General features: G+C 41.3%; 1 protein-coding gene across 1 annotated transcript in view; it reads left to right on the forward strand.

Annotated features, from left to right (window-relative positions):
* The window catches only part of EGFL6 (EGF like domain multiple 6), a 112,396-nt gene extending 88,823 nt beyond the window's left edge, over window positions 1–23,573 (forward strand). The window contains exons 7-14 of the mRNA XM_054974380.1: window positions 124–243; window positions 3,347–3,481; window positions 4,414–4,536; window positions 10,245–10,577; window positions 18,751–18,822; window positions 19,324–19,410; window positions 20,360–20,625; window positions 22,798–23,573. Coding sequence (XP_054830355.1) covers window positions 124–243; window positions 3,347–3,481; window positions 4,414–4,536; window positions 10,245–10,577; window positions 18,751–18,822; window positions 19,324–19,410; window positions 20,360–20,625; window positions 22,798–22,908 — 1,247 coding nt within the window. The 3' untranslated portion in view covers window positions 22,909–23,573. The remainder of the gene's footprint in view (window positions 1–123; window positions 244–3,346; window positions 3,482–4,413; window positions 4,537–10,244; window positions 10,578–18,750; window positions 18,823–19,323; window positions 19,411–20,359; window positions 20,626–22,797) is intronic.
* Window positions 23,574–24,550: the final 977 nt, after the last annotated feature.

Genomic DNA, 24,550 nt, shown 5'->3' on the forward strand with positions numbered 1-24,550 from the left:
CTATGCACTAATGTTCATATTCTGAGGAACAGCTATTAAGATAATTTCTTTTATTAATGCTGTCCTCTGATTCATTGTTCCTTGTTGCCAGTCTGGCTTTTGATAAATAATATGCTTTTAAAGATTCTAGGACATGTGCTGTGGTGAATTGCCAGTATGGTTGTGAAGAGGTGAAAGATGATGTACGATGTTTGTGTCCATCCAGTGGACTGCAGTTGGCACCAAATGGAAAAACATGCACAGGTACTTCTGGATGTTTTTATGCCCTTATTGTACTCATCATAAACTGCTCATAACAGCCTGAATTGACTGGTGCTTCATAGACACAATGGACTAAAGAGTGACTATAATTCTAGACAGAAGATTTGGAAATTACTGTGGTAGTTAGAACAGTAAATACAGAATATACAAATATAAATTACAATCAGTACAAAATTTATCTGTAATAAATAGCCTTTGTATAGTCACCCTAGGTGATTCAATCATCAGATAAGTCCATAAAACATCTTAGGCAAATTGTACAACACTAGACAATTTGTCTAAGGGGAATGATTATAGCTTTGATCTTGTGACTAATTAATAGGTAGTGGTGGGTTTCCTCTTCTTTATTGTTTTCCCACTGTGGCAGGAGAACTGATCAGGTTAAAATCCCACTCCCCATAACTTGTAATGTTTGCACAAGTGCAGACACTGTGCAAACAAATTGTGTGAAAATGGGGGGGGGGGGGTAGGGAATGGCCAAAGGGAGGGAGGACTGGTGAACAGGTGAGGTGGGCAAGAAAAAGGAAAACAGGTGCTTGGGCAGGTTGAGAAGGAAGACAATTAGTAATAGATTGGGTAGACATAAGAAGGACAAGGGAGGAATGGGCAATTAGGCAGATCATGACAGGAGGAAACAGGAGCAGGGGGGATGGGGATTTCCCCTCCCCATGAGTGTTCATAGTTCTTGCACTGTACAGTTTATAAGGGTTCAGCAACACTGTTGTGGGTTTAACTGCCTAGCAGTACTAATGTCCCTTGGTTTACAGTGCCTACTCGTGCAAAGTTCCAAAGATTTAACTACCCCAAGCATTACATTGAACAGATGGATAGATGGTGCTATTTATAAGGCATTTTTGAGTAATTATCTCAGGAATCCCAAGTAGGTTCCCATTCTTCCCATATTGCAGAAGTGGAGCCAAGGTGGGAAGATGGTGATTTGCTTAAGACCATCTGGCTGAGGTGAGATGGGAAACAAGAACTTCCCAAGACACAGTTCATTATGCTTGAGCCAGCTTTCTTTAGAACTTTTTTAGAACAACTTCTGTCATTTGCAGATCATTGCGGGAAGCTTTGTACTGGTGGGACCAACTTAGTTTGTCTCTCATTGTCTCACAAATGTGCCTTACAAGCATGAAATAGCAAGAGACAATCTCATTGTATCTTAGCTACACCTCCAATAGGACTGATAATTAACATACCACAGGACAGCCTGTGTCTTCTAGAGCAGAAGAGGTTGAGTTTTTTCAGCTCTTTGACAGCTGTGCACTCCTTCTCTCCAGTGCTAACATGCACTTTTTTCCTCGTTAAGCATTTTTTTTAAAAAAAGCAGAAACCAAAAACATTCATTCCCCCATTGCAAGACTATCACCATTGAAGCGGGAAACCCGAATATTACTGGCACTGCACACCCCATATTCTGAAGTATGCAGTCTTTGCATAAGGAGATTACATTCCAGCTTTTGACCCACCCACCTCCTTCTCCATTAATCCTTGTAAGTCCCTCAAGATTCTAAGAACCTCACTCTAGTAACCATCAGGACTTGTTTTACTTGATTTGTTACCAATCAACATGCATGTGCAGTGAAGAAAAAGGTCTTTGCTTCCACGCATGGGGAGAAGGGGTCTAGTGTATTTCTTTAGCTGTTTACATCATTTACACCACACCTTTATCCTTACTAGGGACTCAAAGTGGCTTACATCATTCTCTTCTCCATTTTCCCCTCACAACAGCCTTATGAAGTAGGTCAGGCAGAGAGCATGTGACCAGCCCAAGGTCACCTGTCAAGCTTTCATGGCAAAGTGAGTAGTGGTCTGACACGCTAACCATTGCACCACAATGAGTTATAATAAAGAGTCTTCTTCTAAGTAAAGAGTTCCTAAGGCTCCTCCTGAGGTCAAGTACCTGAGAGCAGGGGCTTCTCTGTTGTCTTCTTCTCCTCCTCTGCCAGCCAGGCCAGAGCCAGAGTTTAAAGTAGCTTGTGGGGCGGAGAGGTAGAGATGAACAGGTGGTGGTAGAGGGGCTGGTGATGAGGGGTTTAGTTTGGGACATCTCCCAGAGCAGGAAGAGGAGAGAGGGCCAAGCTACAAGTGACGAATGACACTTGAACAGCAAGTGGATTGAGTGGAGGGCAAGTGAACAGGGAGAAATACACTTGCTGTTCAAGTGTAATTCGTCACTTCTAGCTTGGCCCTCAGAGTAATACAGGGGGCTGGGCAAAAGGCTATGCTGCTGAAGGAGCAGCACCAAGACAGAGTCCACGTATGCACACACTGCTTTTTCTCCTCTGATTTTCCCACAGAGTGCTGAACAGCTCCTGTCTGCTCTCAAGCCTTTTCCTCCTCCTTCCATTTACTACTGTAAAGTTATAAGTTACTAGACAGCTTTTCTACCTCCTTATTGTCACAAAGGGAGGAGGAGGTGAGAATGTGAGAAGTTGGCAAGGAGGGAGAGGAGAAAAAGAATGCAGTGCAAAGGACAGGAGCAGCCATTATGGACAGCTGGCCTGAGACCCACTTTCACTGACTTCGCAAACCACTTTTGGGTCCCAACTCACAGGTTGGAAAACACTGTCATAGGGCTAAGCTACAAGTGACGAATGACACTTGAACGGCAAGTGAACAGACTCACATGTATTCCTCTCTGTTCACTTGTGCTCCACTTGCCCTGGTAGTGATCGAGTGGAGGGCAAGTGGAATGCAAGTGAACAGGGAGGAATATATGTGAGTCTGTTCACTTGCCGTTCAAGTGTCATTCGTCACTTGTAGCTTGGCCCATAGAGTGTTCTCACTGTAACAAGGCATTAGGAATACTTAAGAGATGGCTCAAGGGAAATAAAATTGAGTAGAATAAAATTTCTTACTGCACTATTGTTTTATTCTTCTCTTCATTGATCTAGCACAAAGATAAGCAGGATCAAGACAACATTCAATTTATAGATTTTGGATACCGCTACTAGAATAACTGATGTGATTCCAGCAAATCGCATTATCCCATTTTATTCAAAGTGATGTCTGTTGCATTCTAATTGCATCTCTCCTGATACTTTTTTTCTTGGCCTTACCAGATTTCATTTTCATGCCCTAGATATTGATGAGTGCTCTACTGGCAAAGCTATGTGCTCTTTCAACCGTAGGTGCATCAACACATTTGGAAGCTACTACTGCAAGTGCCAGATTGGGTATGAAATGAAGTATGTGAATGGCCGATATAATTGTGTAGGTAAGAACTGGATTTTGCGTCTGCTTATTTTACACCTGCCACCAAAACTTCAGTTTGTCTTTTTACAGAGTTTTGAAGTGTTGAGGCCATTGTGCATGTAGCTTGTTTAAAAGACTTTGAGAGTTTGCAAAGTATCTGTTGTCTAATATTAATAAGTAGAGGTAGAAAAGGGAATTATTACATCTGTGCTCAGCTCCACTTTCCCTTATTTGTCCTTCTTGCAGGTTGAGGAGGCCGATGAGGGGGCTGTAATCTTGCAGGAGGGTGGGAGAGGCATCTAGATCCTCAGCTATCCTGAGGCAGGAGACATTGAAAGATTCTGCTATAATGTACTTAATTTTTTATTAGCTGTTGTTGGGCTTACTGTTCTTTTTGAAGGTTTTTTATTTACTCTTGCCTTTGATAGTATTTTATTTTTACTTCTTTTCCCCTTCGATATGTTTTATATTGAAAGGCAGATTATAAACCTTCCCAAATAAATATTAACTGGAGTCCTAATGAGTAGTATGAAGAGAGGGCCCTCTTCCTGCTTTCACAGTCAGTGGAGGAGAAGCCGTAAGAGGTTTTTTTTCTCTTCCGCAGACCTTCTTCTGTACCTAAGGGGATTCAGGATTATGTGGAAATTCCAGTGGAGTAGTATGACCTCATTGTAGCACACCACAGTATTAAAAGTACTTTTGATATACAGCTTAGAATGTAAAATGTAGGCCGGTTACATCAAACTGAATATCAAATGAATAATCAGCTATCTCAGGATTGGCAGGGACTTATTGGGACCTGACTTTTCAACAAGGTTCCTGATCCTTTAACAAATGTATGACAGGCAAGAATACACAGGTGCAACTTTTTCCTAGCATGCAGGTGACATTTATGAATCTATGACTTTAATATCTCTCCTTTTTTATTTATTTTTATAACAAATGTCTCTATAGATATAAATGAATGTACAGCAAATACACAGAAGTGTGACCTCCATGCAGAGTGTCTCAATACTCAGGGCTCCTTCAAATGCAAATGTAAATTGGGCTACAGAGGAAATGGATCTGAGTGCTCTGGTAAGTAAGCAGTGCATTGCAAGAAAAGTCCCATTGGTTGGGCCCACTCTCCTTGAAGGATGGGGAGGGACTGTTCTGTGTCTTTGTCTTTGGCACTGTACTCTGTCCTGTTCTATGACCCAGACAGTATGATTGGGAAGCAGGACGTTATTAATTCTGCTGTTTATTTTAAGGATCAGCTTCATTAAGAGTCAGTCTAGAAATGTATATCCAGTAATAGACTAACAGAGGAGTGGGGGGGAAAGCCTTTAGTTTCATAGTAAACAGGACACATGAACATCACCAAAAACTTTATACAGTAACATAGGTGCCCATTCTTCAATAAAACAGGAAGCAAGCTTTGATCTGTCATTATGGAAATATCCTTCCTTTCTTGCTTAGTTTCATGCTGAATTCCTAAAGGGCCAATTTACAGTCCAACAGATATCTAGAGAATGTGGGTTTAATAGAATGTGAGTATTTTCACTTACGGACCTTCTCAAAAGCTTTTGATAAAGGTTTGTTTTGACTCCCTAGTGAAATGAATAGGATTGCCAACTCCAAGTTGGGAAATTCCTGGAGATACGGTGGTAAGAGCCAGGGAAGGTGGGGTTTGGATGGTGAGGGACTTCAGCCAGGTATAATGCCTTAGAATCCAAAGCAGCCATTTTCTCCAGAGGTGCTGATCTATGTTATCTGGAGATCAGCTGTAATTCTGGGAGGTTGGCAGACATAGAAATGAATTTTAAAGAATAGTCTGCTGCTGGCCTGTATGAGTTTGTTTTCTGTTCCTTATGTAAATTTTGCCCTGACCCGGATGGTCCAGGTAGCCCAAGCCCATCAGATTACAGAAGCTGAGCAAGGTTGACCCTGTAATGTAACCCTGATGATAGTTTAACCAAAAAAGACAGACATTTGGACCATATCCAACAAATATTTTCAGATCTTGATGCCCTACAAAAGCTGTGTACATGAGAAACTTCTTATTTATAACAAAAAAATTCCTCAAAGGTGATTTGAAAAAAAAATCTGTTCCTCTACAAATGAAATATTTAACTTTTTAATTTACTTTAGTGAGTATTGGCATGATTTTGCTTTGCAGTTGACTATATAATTATTGCTGTCCATGGTAGGGCTGCCAGACCCCCGGTCCCACTTACCTGGCCAGCGGGGGAGCATGCACCTTCCATGCGTGCCCCCCTGCAGTGCTGCGCACCCCCGCGCACAGCAGCCCCAGGATCAGGCCTGTTTTGGCCTGGATCGAGGCCCCTGTGGAGCGCAGGAGCATTCCTGCGCTCCGCAGGGGCCCACAACGGGCCCAATCCGTGCCAAAACGGGCCCAATCCATGCCAAAACGGGCACGGATTGGGCCTGTTTTGGTGCGGATTGGGCCCGTTGTGGGCCCCTGTGGGGGCATGGGAGCATTCCTGCGCTCCGCAGGGGCCCACAACGGGCCCGATCAGCGCCCAAACGGGAGCTGTGTGATGACATCACTCCCAGAAGTGACATCATCACGCTTGCAGGAGTGTGTGCGCGCGCAAACGAGCTCCTCCAAGGTAAGAGCCAGGCCCCAGTCTCCCGCTGGGAGATCAAGGGGGCCTGGCAACCCTAGTCCATGGTATTATTTTCTTTTCTCTATTTCATGGCTTCAATAATCGGTGGGCCAGTTCAGTTGCAAAGTCAAACTGTGGCTTGGTATTACATAATCAAGATGTGATCCGTTGTGTTTTCTTTCCTTTGTGTTTTCTCCTGTTATGCAGTAAACCATAGTTTTTGGTTACATCCAAACCAGCAAACTATAATATACATTCGGGGTTAGATCCCACATATTTCTGCAGAATGGAATTTCCAACTGTGGAACATGAATTCCTTGCTTCCCTCCTCCTGCTCTAGCCTAGAATGCCCCCTTAAATGCTGCACTTGGGAGAGAGGGAACCACAGGAACAGCCCTGGGTGAGGGCTAGGCTGTGACAGGAGAAATTGGCAAAAATGGCCCAAATTTTGACTGTGGGGTACCACCCTTAATCTCTTTATATGAATTACAAATTGTGATCTAATGGTGGCTTTATATTGTGGTTTGGAAGGCGTCAGAATGTGATGTAGAATCATGGTTTTCTGTTTAAGATAAGGAATCACAACAAGCAAAAGGAGACATGGGACATTTCATTCATTCATTCATTCATTCATTCATTCATTCATTCATTCATTCATTCATTCAATTTTTATACCACTTCTCTTCAGTTAAGATCTCAAAGTGGTTCACAGCAATTACAATGGTTAAAAACAATACAAAAATATAATATTCAATAAAATCACAATAAAACTACCTCATAAATAATTTAAAATGCTCTAGTCCCAACCCTAGCCTGTAAAACCCTGTGAATAACATAATTGGAGGCTAATTGGTAACCAGTGCAGATGCTTCAAAATTGGTTAGCAACCTAGCAGCCGCATTCTGCACCACCTGAAGTCTTCAGTGTCTTCAAGGGTAGCCCTACATAGTGACTTGCAGTAGTCTAAACAAGAAGTGACCGTTGTATGGATCAATGTGGCAAGGTCAGATTGAGATAAATATGGGGAAAGTTATCGGGCTTGGCAAAGATGGAAAAATGCTGTTCTAGCCACCATGGTCACCTGTTGTCCATGGAAAGCTTCGAATCAAGCCAAACCCCTAAACTCTTCACAGAGTCCGCAGCAGAAAGCTGGGCTCCATTGAGAAATGGGAGTAACAAATTCCCCACAGCTGAAGTCCTTCCCAGTCATAGGACCTCAATTTTCAAAGGATTTAATTTTGGCCAACTACCCCGTAGCCATTCCACTCTCGCATCCAGACATTGGGTAAAAGAAGAGATGCCTGCTTCTGGTTGCTTATCAAGTAAAAGATAGAATTGGGTGTCCATCAGCATACTGGTGGCATCCAATCCCAAACCTCCTATATATATATATATTAAAAAGCATCAGGGACAAGATCGATCCCTGTGGGACCCCACAGTATAATTCTCGCCAGGACATAGTGATATGCAAACCTCAGGCTTGCTCAGGTAAAACCAAACCATGTTGTCAAGTGTTTATCAAGTCATCATCACATCAAAAAATCAGCTCAAGGGTCAATCAATAACACTGCTGTATTGTTCAGCACTACAACACAAATGCACTTGGATCACTTCATCCCCAGTAAACGCCAGCTATACTTGTGGACTGGAGGCTGCTTGGTCCTGCTGGTTTGCTCAGAAAATCAGCTGTGATCACAAGCCCTGAGTGCTCTCCCATGTCTGGTTGGCAGCTATCATTAATGTATGAAAACTCCTGTCCCTTGGTAATTATCATCTTGATAAAACATTGTCCTTGAAAGCATTAATAACTCCATGAATCAATCACTTTCTGTGGAAGAAGTGTTTTCACAGGATGATTTCAAAACTGTAGAGAAACCTTTCAGTTTCACTGAACAGTGCACTAGCACACATCTAATGACACATTCATGTAATTAACACCCGAGGGGGGATTAAAATTACACTATGTGGATCTTTGCTATATTGCCACCTTCTTGCATACCTTTCCATCAATTTGGTCTAGACACTGCATACATGATAGCCTGAGGAATGAACATTTTTCCCATTTTGAACTGATTTATCTTGCTAGGACCCAAGAATGAAAATATTTTGGGCTGAGGAGGTGGGGGGAACTCTGGACCTGGTTTGGTCTCAGCATGTGGACTGTGACACCTCAAACGTGTCTATGTCTGGCTAAGGAATGTGGCATGTGCAGGCTTGCACTGAAAACCACCCCCATGGGGCACCACAGCAATGCCTTGTTTGCTTTCTGAAACCAGATCAGTTATGTGGAGTTTATAAGAAAATCTCATTCCTGTAGGAAGACTTCGAAGCGGGAACTGCAAGCAGATGTTTGAGTGTGCTCGGCAGTCATCCTTGGCTTGAAAATCTCCACAGACTTTTTATTGAAACAGTGGGGGTTTGTCTTACCAATGGCTGAGAGGAACTTTGTTGGGAATTGGGGGTTTCCTGTTAATTTTTCCTTGCCATACTCGGAATAAAGATTCAGCGAACCACGCTAGCTAAATTGTGCAGTGCATCCTTTTTAACATTACACTGAGCAGGCAATTAACAAAGCTTTGACATGAATACATCTGAGTAAAATTTGACCAAAAGCATTATCCATAGGGAAGACTGAACCTGCAATTTTCTTTTGCTTGCTTAAAGACCTGCAGCTCAATCCGCAAGAAACTGTGCAATTAGAATGTGCACCATTCTAATAGAGTTCTAGAAGAGTTCTCTAGAAAAATAAGCTTAGTTTCTATCAGGCTGCTTCCAGATGAGCGCACAAAAAACACACCCTTGCTATGTCAACTACAGCAAGTGGCATGCTGGCAAGCAGGAACAGCACCCAAAGCGCCCAGTTACAGTGATGCTTGCTGCGTTGCCTCCCCCACTTGCTGCTCCTCCTTGTTACACTTGCACTTCACAGAGCCCTTCCCTCAACCACACCCTCCCCTTTAAAGCCCTTTAAAGTGCTTTTTCCTTTCTTTCTTCCTGCTGTGCTGTAACATTTTGGTAAAGAAACACAAAAGCCCTTTTCAGGGCTTTAAAGGGAGTGGGGAGAATGCAGAGGTCTGCTCTGTCAATCAGAAGGCAGAGTATATGTCTGCCCCCCTCCCATGATAGATATGGGGGAGTTTCCAGATGGAAGAATCCTGCAGCCATCCTGCAGTTTCCCTTTTACTTCTGAAAAAAAAATAGTCTTATATTTTCTCTGGAGTGAAAAAGGAAAACATGGAAGCCAGGCAGTTAGTGCCCAGGACAATTTGTGCCCTTGACTGTGGGAGCCTCCTGCTGTCCATGAGTGAAAAATCCTCATGTGGAAGCAGCAAAAGTTCAGGAGACATTAATCACTGCAACATGTTAAAAAGATTTTTTTTCAAAGATATGCCCTGTGTTACTGATTTACCCAGATTATCACTGTATGTTATACTGAATGCCCCTGTTCTGTTTTCAGTTGCATTCCCCCGAGTTAAAAAATTATGATGTCAGGTTTTTCTAGGAACAGATGGGCTACAGCTATTAATTGTTGGGGTGAGGACAGATGTGTCCATCAGCACCTGGAATAACTTCATTTCAGCTTTGTTTCATCCTTTGTATTAAGCACATTTATGTTAAAGTTAATAATTGCTTTTCAGCTTCCTTGGATACCCCAGGGTATGAGAAACTTCACCACTAGAACTAGGAACTGTGCCAGAATGAGGCCAGTATTAATTTTATCCAGATATTTCAAAGACAGAGAGACTCGGAGCTGATTCACATCTTATACTACTTAATGAAGGAATGTATTGAATCATGTCTACCACCACTTGTGATTATGGGACATCTTTCGAGGGCCAGTGCTGGAGGCACTAGTGGAGGATTATTCCCAGCACTTTCTTCTCCTCTCCTTAGTAAACAAATGCAAGTAACTATCCTGTCCACTGTAGTCTGATGCTACTTTTGCCTGACTGATAACTGAATTGTATAGGAAAACAACATCCTTTATGATTCAAGTTTTGTACTATACGTGTATTTTTGTGGAGACACCCTTACATTTAGTAGGCATTCATTGGCATCTCTTCAACAATTTATTAGTAATGGGCATGTCATAACATCAAAATATTGTTTATAAATTCAATAGATATAAAGCATCAACTAAATCAGGCATATTTTACATTTCATTGGTTGTTCTAGTTATTCATGAAAATTCTGTGAAAGAGATTCCTAGGATTTCTGAACTTGCCAAAGAGAAATTCAAGAAACTTCTTATGCAGAAGAACAGTGTGAAAAAACAGGAAGACATAAAAAATGTGATTCCAGAAGCTCCTGTGACTCCAGCTTCTAAGGCTCACATAAGGCCTTTAGACTATGACGATGGCATCTACATAGAAAGTACCTATAGTGAACGGGGGAAAGGCTCTGAAGATGCTGGAAGAGGTAAGAGAGTAGAAGGAGAAGGGGAAGGAGAAAGAGAAGACTTTGAAAACCAGAGTAACCCTGAGAAGAAACTTCGAGGAGATGTTTTTTGTAAGTTTCAAATTAATATTTCTTTCAAGTGTGTAAGTTTATGTTGGATTTTGAGCATTAACTCTGAATAGGTTTGTTAGTACTGATCTTTGAATTTACCTGCATTGAACAATAAGAAATCAAAATTAGTAATATTAAAAATACAGCATTTATAGCAGTACTTTTTGAGTTTTCAGCTGCTTCACATACATTATCTTAGCAATCTTTCCCACAATTCTATAAAGTAGGTAATTATTATTATGCTGCAAATGAGCAGCTGAAACGAAGACATAATGGTTTACCAGTAACCACATAGTGAATTCATGGGAGAGGTAAGATTTGAATCAATTGCTTCCTCGTTCACAGCTAAGATTTCCCATATATGTGCAGAAAGATTATTTAAACTTGTATTTTATGTTTTGGGTTTTTATTCGATCCTTCCTCGGTAGAACTCAGAATAGAGCATGTAGTTGTACTCAGTCCTTATAACAACCTATAAGATAGGTTAGGTCACGGAGTAAGTTTCATAAGCAGAAAGTTGATTTTAGCCAAGTCTCCTTGCTCCTGGTTTGATAGTTTCTATCATCACATCACACTTGCTCTCACAGTGAACTTTAAAACAAAAATAGCAATCCTTCAAAGTGTAGATATTCAGCTGGACTTCTTTTGATGCCACTGGAGGTCCTACTTCTGTAAGTCTGTAGAACGTGAGAACCTTTGATCAAAATCTTAGCTCAAAATCACCAATGTGGTGCCTGTGGGTGCCATGGTGTCTGATGATGACTTTTGCTGGCATCCATTTGCTTCTTCAACAAAGCCTTTTTCTCCAACAACAAAGACCCAATCTTGGCTCCCCCCACCCCCACTGGGTAGAAGATTCTTCAGAATCTATTCAAATATAGCAGCCTCCATTGTAAGAGTTTAATATTCTGATTGGTCCAGCACCACATGGACAGCTTTTTGTGGTGGCACCCTATCCCCATTTGTGCCCAGTCTTAATACCCCAATTTAGCAGTGGTATTCCATTGCCTCTCGATATCTGAGTATCAGGTCCTTTGCTCACTGAATGCAAGTCTAATCCCCTTTTCTGTGGTCCCCAAAGAGTATGTGCATGCAATGCTCATTTAATCAATTTAAACATGGATTTCACAACCGTCATGGGCAAGGACGGGTGGGGGAGTGACATGTACTTCTGTAGCATCATGGGTAATACAAACTATGTGGTGGGCTTCTAGATGTGAGCAATGATAATGTCCTTGAAAGAAAGATGTTCATATCTGTTCCCAGAGAATTTCCTATGCTTATGGCTTAGTAAGACAATGTTACCACATGGACTCCCTTTTATGTATAACTTTAGACACATGTGGACTCTCTAACAAGGGTTCAGGACACTCTCCCAGAACTGTGACCAATTCAGGGGAATTAAGTCCAGAAAACTCCACAGCCTGGCTAGCTTGGACAACTGACTTACTAGTCAGGTGTGAGAATCGCGTGCGTGCGTGTGTGCAGGGAGCCACACTGGGCTAACGCCCCCACCAGCTTCAGCATTACTGTCACAGTGACTATGGCTGCTTCCTTTCCCCCCTCAGCTGCCTCCTGCTTTGATTTTGTAGCCTTATGTTTCCAGCCCCCTCCCCATCTTGTTGGGTCTTTGGCTGCCTCCTGATGCTTTATTGCTTTGGCAATGGTGGCTCCATTTCTCCCACTAACTTATGGCTTCATGGCAGCTCTGGCTTGCCCCCCAGCCTAGCTCTCCCCACCTGCCTGCAGTTTAACTGCCCTGGAGACTGCACATTGGTAGTGGCAGTGGCATCTTCCCCCTTCCCTGCCACTCCGTGTTCTCCATCACAAGTTCCACCACCTCCCATGCTAGGCTCCCTGCCCCAGCTAGGTCCCGCCCCCGGCAACAGCATCCCCCCCCCCAGCCTGGTAGAGTGCAGCTTTGCTGTTGGGATGACAATGGCAGAAGTCTCCTGCACCTTCCAGGCAGCTTGCATACAGCATCTGCGGCATTTGGCCCCTTCCTATAGTGGCAAAGGGGAATTTTGCCACTGAGAGGGCCTCCCAGTCTTCTTTGCATCTCAGTAGAAGTAGCCTCCTCCCAGGCTTAATACATCAGCGCCTTCCTTCATGACCACAGCATCTGGAAGAGGAGGTAATTGTTTGCACATGCAGAGACAGTGTAATCTCGTTTTTCACAGGGCTTAATCCCCTCCCCTCCATTTTTCTTGGTTTTCACATTTTTCTGCAACAGTGGGCGATTGCAAAAGCATCTGATTTGTAACCAAGTGCCCTCAAACAACAGGATTAAGTATCCACACCGGGGAGGGGACTTGGCCAGTAGTATTTATGACATTGTTTCTAACCTTTTCCTTTTCCTATGCTTCAGTTTGTAGAACATTTGAAGATAAACTATCTACTACAGTGACAAAGTAATAATTTGCCATCAAGTAAAGTTATCCCAACTGTGAACAGAACTAGATGTTACAAGAGATGTATGGTGGCTGCTGCCCAAAATAGTAACCCTGTGTCTGTTTCTCATCCCTAATGTCTAGTTCATAAAATATACAATGTGATAACATAGTGCTTTGAACTTCTTCACTTTGGCTGTTTCCATACAGCCAGTTGTTCCCGCCCTTTTTCCACCTTAGGTGCATGTTTTGCTGAGTCACTCCAACAACTCATCCTCCACAGAAACTCCCCACAAGCACTTACCTTGAGCGGTGAGGTCGTAGGACAGCCTCCAAACAGCCCCTTACAAAAGTGGTTTTGGAGGGGAGGTTGGGCACTTTCATCATCGTAGCCTGAAGTCGCCTGCCTCCCTTTCAAATGTTTTTTTACTTGGCACATGCGAGATTACATTCAGCTTATTTTGCAAGGAGGCTTCTGTGGCTGAACTGAAAGGGAAAGAGATTTGGGAGAGGAGTTGGGTGTAGATGGGTTGATTCTTCAGAGCCCTATAAGCATTCATATGCCAAAGAATGGGGAAAGAGCTGCTCCATCAACCTGCAGCAGAAGAAAACACTAGAGAAACGGCGTTCCCAGTAAACACATGGAAAAGGCAGTAATAAAACTGTATGCATACATTTTGCAAATGTAGACATGAGGAAGCCTGCGGAAAAGCCACCAGAGTTCTGTGGGTGGGCCGTGCCTATAAGGATGTATGGAAACGGCCTTAATTTCATTAGCTGCTGTTTTTGGAAATGGGGACATTTAAACCACGAGGATATCAAGTATTGCATTTTTACTACTAAATGTCACATAGGAAAGGGTGAAAGTGGTGCAAAGCTGCCAGTTTTGTTGGCTGCCATGTGTCTTTTGTAATGCCTAGTTCCACTCTCTACGTTTTAGGAAAATGGTGTTTCTTTAAGGAAAATATGTACTGAATACTGGCTTGTATGCAGTAGTAGCTGGTGTGGGTGCATTTAATGGTATAGATTAGAGCTTTTTGTTCTGTGATGACTTGGTGGTCTGGTTATTGTTCACTAAAATGTTTCTTTATGAGTCCTGCATCATAATCTATTGAAATGTCTATATTTATTTACCTGTTCAGAGGCCAGAGAGTATTGCAAAGTAATACGACAAAAGCTTTTCCAGATGGTACCCTGAATATTTATGCTGTACTGTGTTTGTCATCTTAATCTCATTGCCCCTCAGATGTCTCGCCAAAATGCCTTCTCTTTTGCGGATGCCAAGAACCCACAGAAATGAGAACGGTGGGAATTATTCCAATAGAAACAAATCATCCCCAGAGATTATTAATAATTACTAGGCTCATCGACGCAATTGATCTGTTTCTGACCATCTCTTCTGACTTCACTCCCACATATGTCTCACATGTACTACTGCACTGAATATTGCTACTAACAATGCAGTCCTAAGTAGAGTTACACTCTTCCTAATCCCATTGACTCCAGTGGCCTTAGTAGGGCATCTGTTTAAGATTGCACTCCAAATCCCAAGAGTTAGGATGCACTTTAGTCTTATGTGCCTCTAGCTTAAGAAACCTTCCTCTAATTTAACTAACTCTTCTTCAGGAAATTAAGTAGAGTGGTAGGATACAATCCAATGGATCCCATATAATATCACAAATTGTTGCAGAAGCTTCTGGAGCTTCAAACCCATTTGCCATAGCAGGATGGGGTAGGACTGCTTTTCAAAGAGAGTAAGTCTAAAGGATTGTTGGCAGGTTGCTACTCATGAGATTCTGTTCCTTGTTTCCATAGTTTCTATGAACTACACTTCAGTTGTGCACATAGGCTCTTTAAATCTCAGTAAGAAATAAGCAATGAAGAATTCAGGGGAATCTTTCTTGTCACACATTTTGGAAACAATCCAAAGAAAGTCCACAAAGAAGTAATTTTATTCACTGAGACTTACTCCCATGGAAGCATTCTTAGGGTTGCAGGCTTTGTCAAAATCTGAAAACAATGGGCAGTACCCTACCATCTGCATGTGGAAGGTACATGGAAATCTCCCACATTCCCTTCCATTGTTGCAGCTTTCTCCTGTTCCTAGAAAGTCCAATCCCTAGTTTGCAGGATCCATGCCAAGGAATAGCCATGGAACAAGAAGGGACTAGAGCAACAGGGAGGAGGTACAACTTCAGCTCCATGTTCCTCCTCATTCCAGCCCTCCCAACCAGCATGGCCATTCTTCCACGTGGGTTCTGCACCCACAAGACTGATCTCTCTAGGGTTCAGAAAGAACTATAGCAATGGAAAGGAATGGGGGAGAGCTACGCCTTCTGTACACAGAGTTGTAGGATGCAGGGTAGAGCAAATTACAGTTTTTGTAATTTGACCTGCTAAGTGTAAAACAACTGTAGCATTCTTGCTCAAGTAAAATTCAGATAATACACTGACTTTCATTTTTAAAATGTCAGTATGCCCTCACTGGGCATGTGAAATCCATGTGAATAGTTAGATTCTTGCTAAATTTGCTAAATATATAATGAGCAATGTCAGACATCCTCTTGGAAAAGGAACAGATATGCTAAGAACTAGAGAAAAATATGTTTTTGTCTTTTAAAAAGAATTCTAGGCAAGATTTTATCAGAGTTTGAAATGTGTAATTGTAGGTAGCTTGCAGGTGTAGTAGAAGCAGTTCTAGTTGGACTAAATTCAGTTTCATTCTAGAAAGCTGGCAATTAGGTGTTGGAAACACGATGATACTCTTACTGGGTATTAGTGGGTTGAGCATTCAGTGAATGTCTGGTAATTTTAGACCAAGATTTTTTTTCTCATCACATTATGAGTCTTTCAGAAGCCATCGCAAGTGGGGAAAGGGGGCTGTCTAAAATCTGCAGTCTCCCCCGTGTGCCCACAAAACTTCTAAATGTGTGGATCACCTGCTGGCCTGTGTTAAGAATCACTGAGTTAAAGCAGATTTTCATTAATGACATTTTTCATAAGACATTGGTAAAGCCATGGTTTTTTTAAAATATAGCCCTGAAAAGTACTTGTCAATGAAGGATTTGAATACAAAATAATTTTCCTTTAAGGTAAAGTATTTTCAAGGCAGTTTTTCTTTTATCTGAAAGCATTCTGTAATTTAGTAAATTATTTAGTTCATTTATCTCTCGCTCTCTTTCACACACACACACACACACACACAAACACACACCACCAAAATTCAAGCCTTATACACACACTCTTTTGCCCCTGAATCAATAATCAGATTCATGTCTTTTTATTATCTAACACCACAATCTGTACAAGAGCTGTTCCACTCTAAACTTAATGAAACCAATGGACTTAAACTTGAATAACTGCTCAGGATTGCAATGTAAGTGATTCAAGCTACAGGCTTAAGTGACTTGAATCTTGCAGCGTTACTAGAGAAGACAAGCTTTTGGCAGTAGAGTATAGCATATATAGTATTTCCTGAATCGTGTTCTGCTTAACATATTTAATAACTTGAGGGCCTGTTCTGTGTCTGTATAATGTGTCTTTTCAGAGGAATGAAGGGTATTATGGAATTTGTTTTATAAGCAACATCTGTCAAAAGTTTTGCATATGATCTTGGAAGAGAACTGCCTGTTTTCAGCTTTGCAGAGTGTTAACCCACATTATTCTGTACCAAATTACCTCAATAAATTTTTTAATGCTTTGTATAAATTTAAATTATGGTTGAATTAGGGATGAGATTAGTTTTGCATACTCACACCAAAATTGCATCTCTTTGTCATATCCACATATATAAAGATAATAACCCAGAGAGTGATCTGAAGGCATTTGATTTAGGTTTGGTGCTGAAACTAACTAAATGCGTGGATGGGTGACCATACATCAGTTACTTTGAGCTCTTTGGATGAACAGCGGGCAATAAGTATAATGCTTAATTAAATAATAATGAATACAATGAAACACCAGGGGTTGGTTTTAAAGATGTTCTTCTCTCAGCATAATAGCAGATAGAGATGGTAGCTATAGATGGCTGCGTCAGATAGCCTTAAGATTTCAAATAATGCAATCAAAGGAGAATTCAATCATACTGCCCTTTATCCACAGTACTTACAGCTTTGCAGCCAAGGCAAAAATGGGAATTATATGCACTTTGAAGCCCTCTGTGGTCAAGAAATAGACAGCAGAACTCTACACCAATCTCTTTCAGTCTTCAGGGACTGATCCATGTCAAGTGCATTACACTGTGCTAACTTGTGACTGTGGATGCCATAAATTTCTCAGCAAACCTGTTCAGCAGTTTGACACTTATGATTAGACTGTGAGCTGATGATTGTTTGGATTGCATCAAGCAAGTAGGGGTGTGCATAACAAAAAACGAGCCAAAATTATACACAGAAGTTGGTGGCTTGGCTCCTTAAAGCAGCGTCCAGAACACTGGACCAAATGGGGGAAATGAGGTTGTAATGACTACCCCCCCACACACACACCAAAAAGTTTGTGTGTTTCTTTTGGTAATTACCGTGCAAAGGCCAGGCAGGCAGGAGGGTAGGGGTGTGTCTGGTAGCATATTGTTTTCCTTAATGGCACATACAAACAATTAGCTCTATAGAGGAGAGCCCTTAGCATTGACTCCATCGGTGGGAAGGGGATGCGTGTGGAGCACGAGTGCATTTTTTTTCAGTGCTTCCTGGGCAATGGGATTATGGCATTGGCGCTGAGTGGCTTGTAGGGGTGTGCAAGGCCTGCCTGTTTCGGTAAATCTGATTCGGTTTTAACTGAATCAGGAAACCATTTCGGTATTCACGTTTCGGTAATAGATTCGGCTTTTTGGCTTGATTCGGCCATTGTTTTCAATGAGAAAACCTTCTCCCGGCTTTCAGGGAGCCTGGGGGGGGGCATTTTCTGTCCGAATCAAACCAACTGAACCAACCAAACCGAATCAAACCGAGATCAAGCCCATTATAACAATGAAGCATTAGATTTTGTTCTGAAGATACCATTTGCTTTAGCATGGATGTTTCAGTATTTTAAATTTTCAGTTCCTATGGATAAAAATATTCAAGTGAATCTTCAGCAATATATATGGAAGATAACACGTTTAAGTCATTAATGAAGATCATAGTTGAAACTCCTCCAGCAGTTTCTGCCGGACCACTGATTTCAAATATTAATTGAATGTAGAATCGTTTTATAATCAAAGACTGGTTATATTTAGAATGTTCCTATTGTCTTGACTGGTTTTATTTCAGTGCATGCTTATAAGTGGCTTTCATACTATAGACTGTTGATTAGAAGATAATTTAGCCATTTCTTTGTTTTGAACAAGTAGTTTTTGAAAAATATTGCCATGCAAACCTTTGTTGTAATTGCTGTTACAATTGAGAGCCAGTGTGGAGTAGTGGTTAGAGTGCTGGAGAGCCAGGTTTGAATACCTGCTCTGCTGGGTGATTTTGGGCAGTCATGCACATTCAGCCTAACTTGCCCAAAGGATTGTCGTGAGGATAAAATGGAGAAGAGGAAGGAATATAAGCTGCTTTGGATCCTCACTGAGGAGAAAGATGGGGAATAAAATAAATAAATACCCAAGTATGAATGGGGGAGCAAGCTCAGCTGGAACAAGTTCTGTTTTATTCAGTGGAGCTTACTCTCCGGAAATTATTAGGATTGCAATTTGTGTCATGTGAATTTTTAGACAGTATTGTGAAATCTTAGTGATTTGATATGCAGAACTATGATTTCATGGGCGGGTCTTTATTTAACGAATCAAGTTTTTATCTACAAATTAGCCAAAGAAGCTGCTGCTTTTGGTCCTCTCCCCATACAAAGGAAAATTCAAGTTGAAAAAACAGAGCTGGAAGGTGAGCAATTTTTAAATTACAGCAGTAGTTTTCATCTGATATTATGTGTTTTCTTGGCAATTCTTATTCACTTGGGGTATATAGTAAGTTTTGGAACAAAATTTTAAGCTTGGTAACTACTAAAATCTCTGAGTCTGTTTATCAAATCTTTTATCTTTCCACAGAACATGTTTATCCTTCCTTTCTCCTTTTACATGCCTGCATAAGTTCGTATTTCTCAAGTGCACCATTACATGTTAGTCTAAGGGAAACAGCCCTGTGCACTGTCTTAGCGCAATATATCATAATTGTGAGAGCCTGGTGCATACCCATGGTTCTGGATTGTGCTTTCTTCAGCTCTTGAAACGTTTGCTGCATTTTGGATTTATTTCTTGGATTATATCCATATTGGGAATTCTAAAGGCACAGCTCTAGTAAAAAAAAAAAAAGAAAGCTACCCATACTTTGCATGTAACATAGTATTTTCTGTCTCCTTTTTCTGAACCGCAACTCATTTCTCAGTCGACTGCAGCTTCAGTCAAGGGACTTGTGCCTGGCAGCAAGATGCAAGTGATGACTTTGACTGGAATCCTGCAGATCATGATAATGGTATTTAGCTGTGGCTGGAAACCAAAGAATCTTGCACGTTATCTGAAAAAACTGCATGTGGAAAGGGGAAAGGAGTTGCTGATTTTCCTTACATGGAATCTTACTCCAGAAAAATGTTCAAGGAACAGCTTTTTTTCAGTGTGTAAGAAACAAGATGGTGGAAAAGTCCCACTGTGTATTCATGCCTAGACACATGGGCCTTTTTATTCTGGCCTGTATATTTCTTGCATATTTTATTTTAACATTATGATTTTCTGCAACTGTAGAACTATGGCATTGGGTCAGAGGCTTCACCTGGGGTGACCTTATAGGATATAAGCCCACTGTTTTCACAAAATATAAATAAGGTGAAAGATGACACACTAAGGTCAGAAAGAGAAGGAGGGCTACATATTATACTTTTAAAATACTAAATTGGCTTTGTATTTTGAGCATCAGTTCCTACATTGTTCTTTCTCTTGGAAGTTTAAGGCTGTGTGAGAAAGACCCTGATGAGCAGGAGGACACATTATATGAGACGTTCAGTATGATTAATGGAATTGTGTTTTTTAAAAAAGAAGAAGAAGAAGAAGAAGAATTAAGTTGACATGTGTACAGACCTATAAGGGACCTATATTTTTCTCCAATGGCCTGGTTTGTTCTGTTGAAGGTTTTTCTTTTTTACTTGTGGAAGTATTGCAAAAATATGAGATCCCAATGTGATGTAAGAAAGACTGTAAGCATAGTACAGGTCATATTTGAAATGATTCCATTTAATTAAGCATGTAATAACAAGGAAAAATATTTCCACCCTAGTGTATGACCTCAGGCCTTTTATTCTTTTCTGTCTCTGTTTCCCTTAAAAGCTTCAGTTCACAGAAATGTTTTGGGGATTAATATTGTGTTGCAGCACACTTTACCCACTAAAAAGTATCATTATTTCTTTCTAAACCCCCATATTTATCTCCAGGTGATGGATATTACATGGCAGTTCCAGCCTTCATGGGACACAAGAAGGACGTGGGTCGTTTGAAACTTCTTCTTACAGACCTTAAGCCAAAGGGCATCTATTGTCTCATTTTTAGTTACCGGCTTGCAGGAGACAAAGTGGGGAAACTACGAGTAATAGCAGGCAATGATAGCCATACTCCTTCCTGGGAACAGAGCATGACAGATGATGAACAGTGGAAGACTGGACAGATGGAAGTATCTGTGGGGGTTGAATCATCGATGGATGTAAGTTAAATGCTAAGAGGGTAACGTATAATTGTGTGCTGCATATTGCTGACTACTGAATCAGATACTTTGAATCCTGCTGAGATATAATAAAGTTTGGGACATGATACTGAAGCACATGATGGGGCAGCCTTGTTGGAAAAAAGTAGATCTGGGATGGGAGTCCCATTTGAGAACTATGGCAAAAATCCTAAGAAGGCCTTCTTTGAAGTAAATCCCATTTTATTCAAAGGGCCTTACTCCTACGAAATGTTCTTAGTACTGTAGCCTCATATGCCACTTTGAGTTTCAGTGAAGAAAGATACATTATAAATACATCGCATAAAACAAAGCTTGCAGGGCCCTCTCTTCCTGAAAATTCAGCATAATTTATTTAGATTGGAATATATTTGCTAACCAGGATATTAAGTTCAGAGACCATAACTAGAGGTGTGCAATCAAGATCTAGGATTTGGGGAAAAGGCCAGAATTTTGTCGATCTGGCTAATTCTGGCTTTCCCGAATCAAATCAGAGAATCCAGAACTGGATCCAGGAAACCAGATCCAGGCCTCCAGATAAATTCGGGTATATCCAGGTAAAGCTAAGAAACATGGCTTCAGACTCTGGCTGACTCCTTTCTGGGCTTCTCCTTTTTTTCAAAAAGGTAGAGGAAGGGGGGTGAGTGGCCAATCTGTGCAGGGGCTCTCTTTGTCTGCCTGACTTCTGTGAGTGACACTGGTTCAGTTGGGCCAAGTTGCAACAGTGTCCTTTGCTTCGGTTTGGTTTGGGTGGCATTCTCTGTTTTGGCATGATTTTCTGGTTTGATGTTGGTTCCCTTGATTCACTTTGGTTCTGGGATGAATTCCATCCATTTCCTTGCTTCAGTTTGGTTCTGTTGGGATTCCTCTTGCATTTGCGAGTGTGCCTTTGGCCACTGGCAGTCTTGCCCCTGTGTGTTTCTGCCTGAGAGCCTGCTTGGAAATGTTTCCCTATAGGAAACAATGGAGAGTGCCTGGGCAGCTTGTACAAGGGGCACTTGGGTTTGGGGGACTTTAGTTTGGTTCTGTTTGGCTTTCCCTGGGTTGAGGTTGCAATTGGAAGTGTGCCTTTGGTCACTGGCAGTCTTGCCCCTGTGTGTCTCTGCTTGAGAGTCTGCTTGGAAATGTTTCCCCCATAGAAAACAATGAGAATTGCTGGGGGCACCTTCTTCAGGGACCCATAGAATTGGATTCTGGGGTCCAAATATTCCTGAAACTTGGGTGATCTTTAGAGGACAGTTGGGAGTAGGTTTCCTGCAGATTTGGTGGACTTTGCCCAGATATTCCCAGATAGTTTTCCCCATAGGGAATAATGGAGAGTGGCTGTGGGCATCTTCTTCAGGGGCCCATAAAACTGAACTTTGGAGTCCAAGCTTCCTGAAACTTGAGGGGTATTTATAGGATTGTTAGAAGTAGGTTCCTTGCAAATTTAGTGGAGGTTGCTTGAAAATTGACTCCCCCAGCCCTCAGATAGTTTTCCCCATAGGGAATAATGGCCGAATACATCTGGGATTCTCTGATCTGTCTTAACCAGATCAGAGAATCTTTTCCAGATTTCAGGAATCCTGCATGGGGGGAGGGATCCCTGAAATCTGGATCCAGATTGCCCAGAATTTTTTTTATGGTGTACACCCCTAACCATAACAGGGTGAGGGGACACGAAGGATATATATCTTTAGAGGCCCATACTCATGCAACAGAAGGCGCAGGTTTTGCAGAGATAAATAACAAAAAAGGAGGGGCCAACTGTATAACATGGTGAGGGGAAGATTAATGGGAAAGTTGTTTTTAAAGCTGTCAAAGTGGCACAATCATTTCCCCTAATATTGTTCAGTGTAAAAGGGCTTTAGTGTAAATAAAAATAAACCCATTTCACCCTAAACAACAGTATCATGAAATATATATGAAATAATGACAATAGAAGATGCCGCTATGAAAACTAACTTAGTCCTTATATTAGAGTTGAACGTATTCTATTTTTATATAAGGAGATTGCATGCCATGACATTCAATGGCTTTAAATGCACATATTTTAAAATTGTGATAATACTCTAGCCTTTTTGCAAATGGCATGACAAATGAGTATTCTGAACATCCAGTAACTATCTAGGGTAGACACAGCTTTATCAATGTGTTTTTTCCCCCTTGTATCAGATCACTTTTGAGGCAGAACGTGGGAAAGGTAAAACAGGAGAAATTGGAGTGGACACTGTTATACTGGTTTCTGGCCTGTGCCCTGAAGATCACTTAACATTGGATATTTGAGTTTGTAACACGAATGGCTATTATATTATTTACTGTACTAAAACAAGTTTTTATAACATTGTGACCTAGATATAATGAAAATCTGAAAATCACATTGTGAAACTTGAATGCAGGCAATAAGCTGACATACCTAAAATGTCTGTCTTTAGATAACTAATTTGTATATAAACTGTACTAAACTTTGTTTTATGTATAACTCTGCTGTATGAGTAGAGTCTATATAATGTGAAAAATATTTGTTGAGCTATTCTGCAACAAATGTGCATTAGTTTGTATAAAATTATTTTAAGGAATATTCCTGTTTTTATATTCCTCAGCGTTCCCCTGCAGAGTGTGAAGTATTGTCTAAAAATAGGTTGTTGTCTCTGACATTTGCCACCACAACACTTAGTTTGACACTAAGTGTTTGATACATTGGTACCTGCCATGTGCCCAGGCCCTTCAATACTCACAGACTTATCAGCAAGTTCTAGCCATCTGCCTGATGAGTGTTTGCCCATTAACCATCCACAGAAAGTATTAATGTCATTTAAATATTGAGGTGACCTTAATAAATCAATAATATGAACAGTCTTGGACCATTATTCTGCATGAGTTTCATTTTTCAGCTGTTTGTAATTATATAATGTAAATATGTCAAAGAGGAAGTTCTTTTCTTTCCTTCTCTTGTTCCTTGTAAGTTCAGCTACCCATATAGAAAATGCTACCATGAGTAAATGGGGAAGGGAGAATACATATTTCTAAATAAATAAAGCTGTGCTATACTGGTCTGGAGAACATATTGCTTCCCAAATATTTAGATTTTGTTGGTAGAAGTGGTGTCACAAAATCTTGGGACCACCACCACCCCATCCAAAATAAAAGAATAGCTTGGATTCAGGTTGCTAGGGGTACATAGAACATTAATGGCCTCCCATAACAAATGGAATTGTGGATTCCCACAGACCGTTTCCTCTTTCTGTAGCTGCTCATAATGGGGTCACAGAAAATTGCCCTAGCCCAGCAGTTCCACACACAAGAGATCTGTGGATGAGCAAGGGCTTTCCTATTCCGTGCATGCATTCCTATTGTGCTCATAATCCTCATCCAATCAGTGCACTGAAGCGAATGTTTCATGTTTTGTGGGAGTTTTGCCGGCACTCAGAGTGCTCACCGAACTTTGGATGAAGATCACTGGAGTTTTACAGGTTCATGGCAGAAAAATAATGCTGCAGTTCCAAAGCAAGGTAAAACCATTTGAAATCAAATTAAAAGTGCTAAAGCAAGCATGACTTCATGTTGCTTTTCACTTTTGACGGGGTTTAGTTTACCCTTGCAGGCTCAGTTAAGAGCCTAAGGGTTATACTGGATCCAGCACTGCTGTTAGAGAAGTAAGTAAAAGCAGCTGCACAAGAGGCATTCTGCCAACTCAGTCTAGCTGAGAAGATGGCCCCCTACCTTGACATGGCCTATCTAGCCACCTGGATTTATGCTATGGTAACATCAAGACTAGACTAGACTACCATAATGAGTACATAGGACTCCCCTCAAGTCAACTTGGAGACGCCAGTTGGTGCAGAATGCCGCAGCTCGATTATTATTAGGAGTTAGGCAGAGCATAAATATGACTCCCATTCTGCTGTCACTTCATTGGCTACCCATC

The sequence above is a fragment of the Eublepharis macularius genome, chromosome 3, assembly GCF_028583425.1.
Source record: "Eublepharis macularius isolate TG4126 chromosome 3, MPM_Emac_v1.0, whole genome shotgun sequence".
NCBI lineage: Eukaryota > Metazoa > Chordata > Lepidosauria > Squamata > Eublepharidae > Eublepharis > Eublepharis macularius.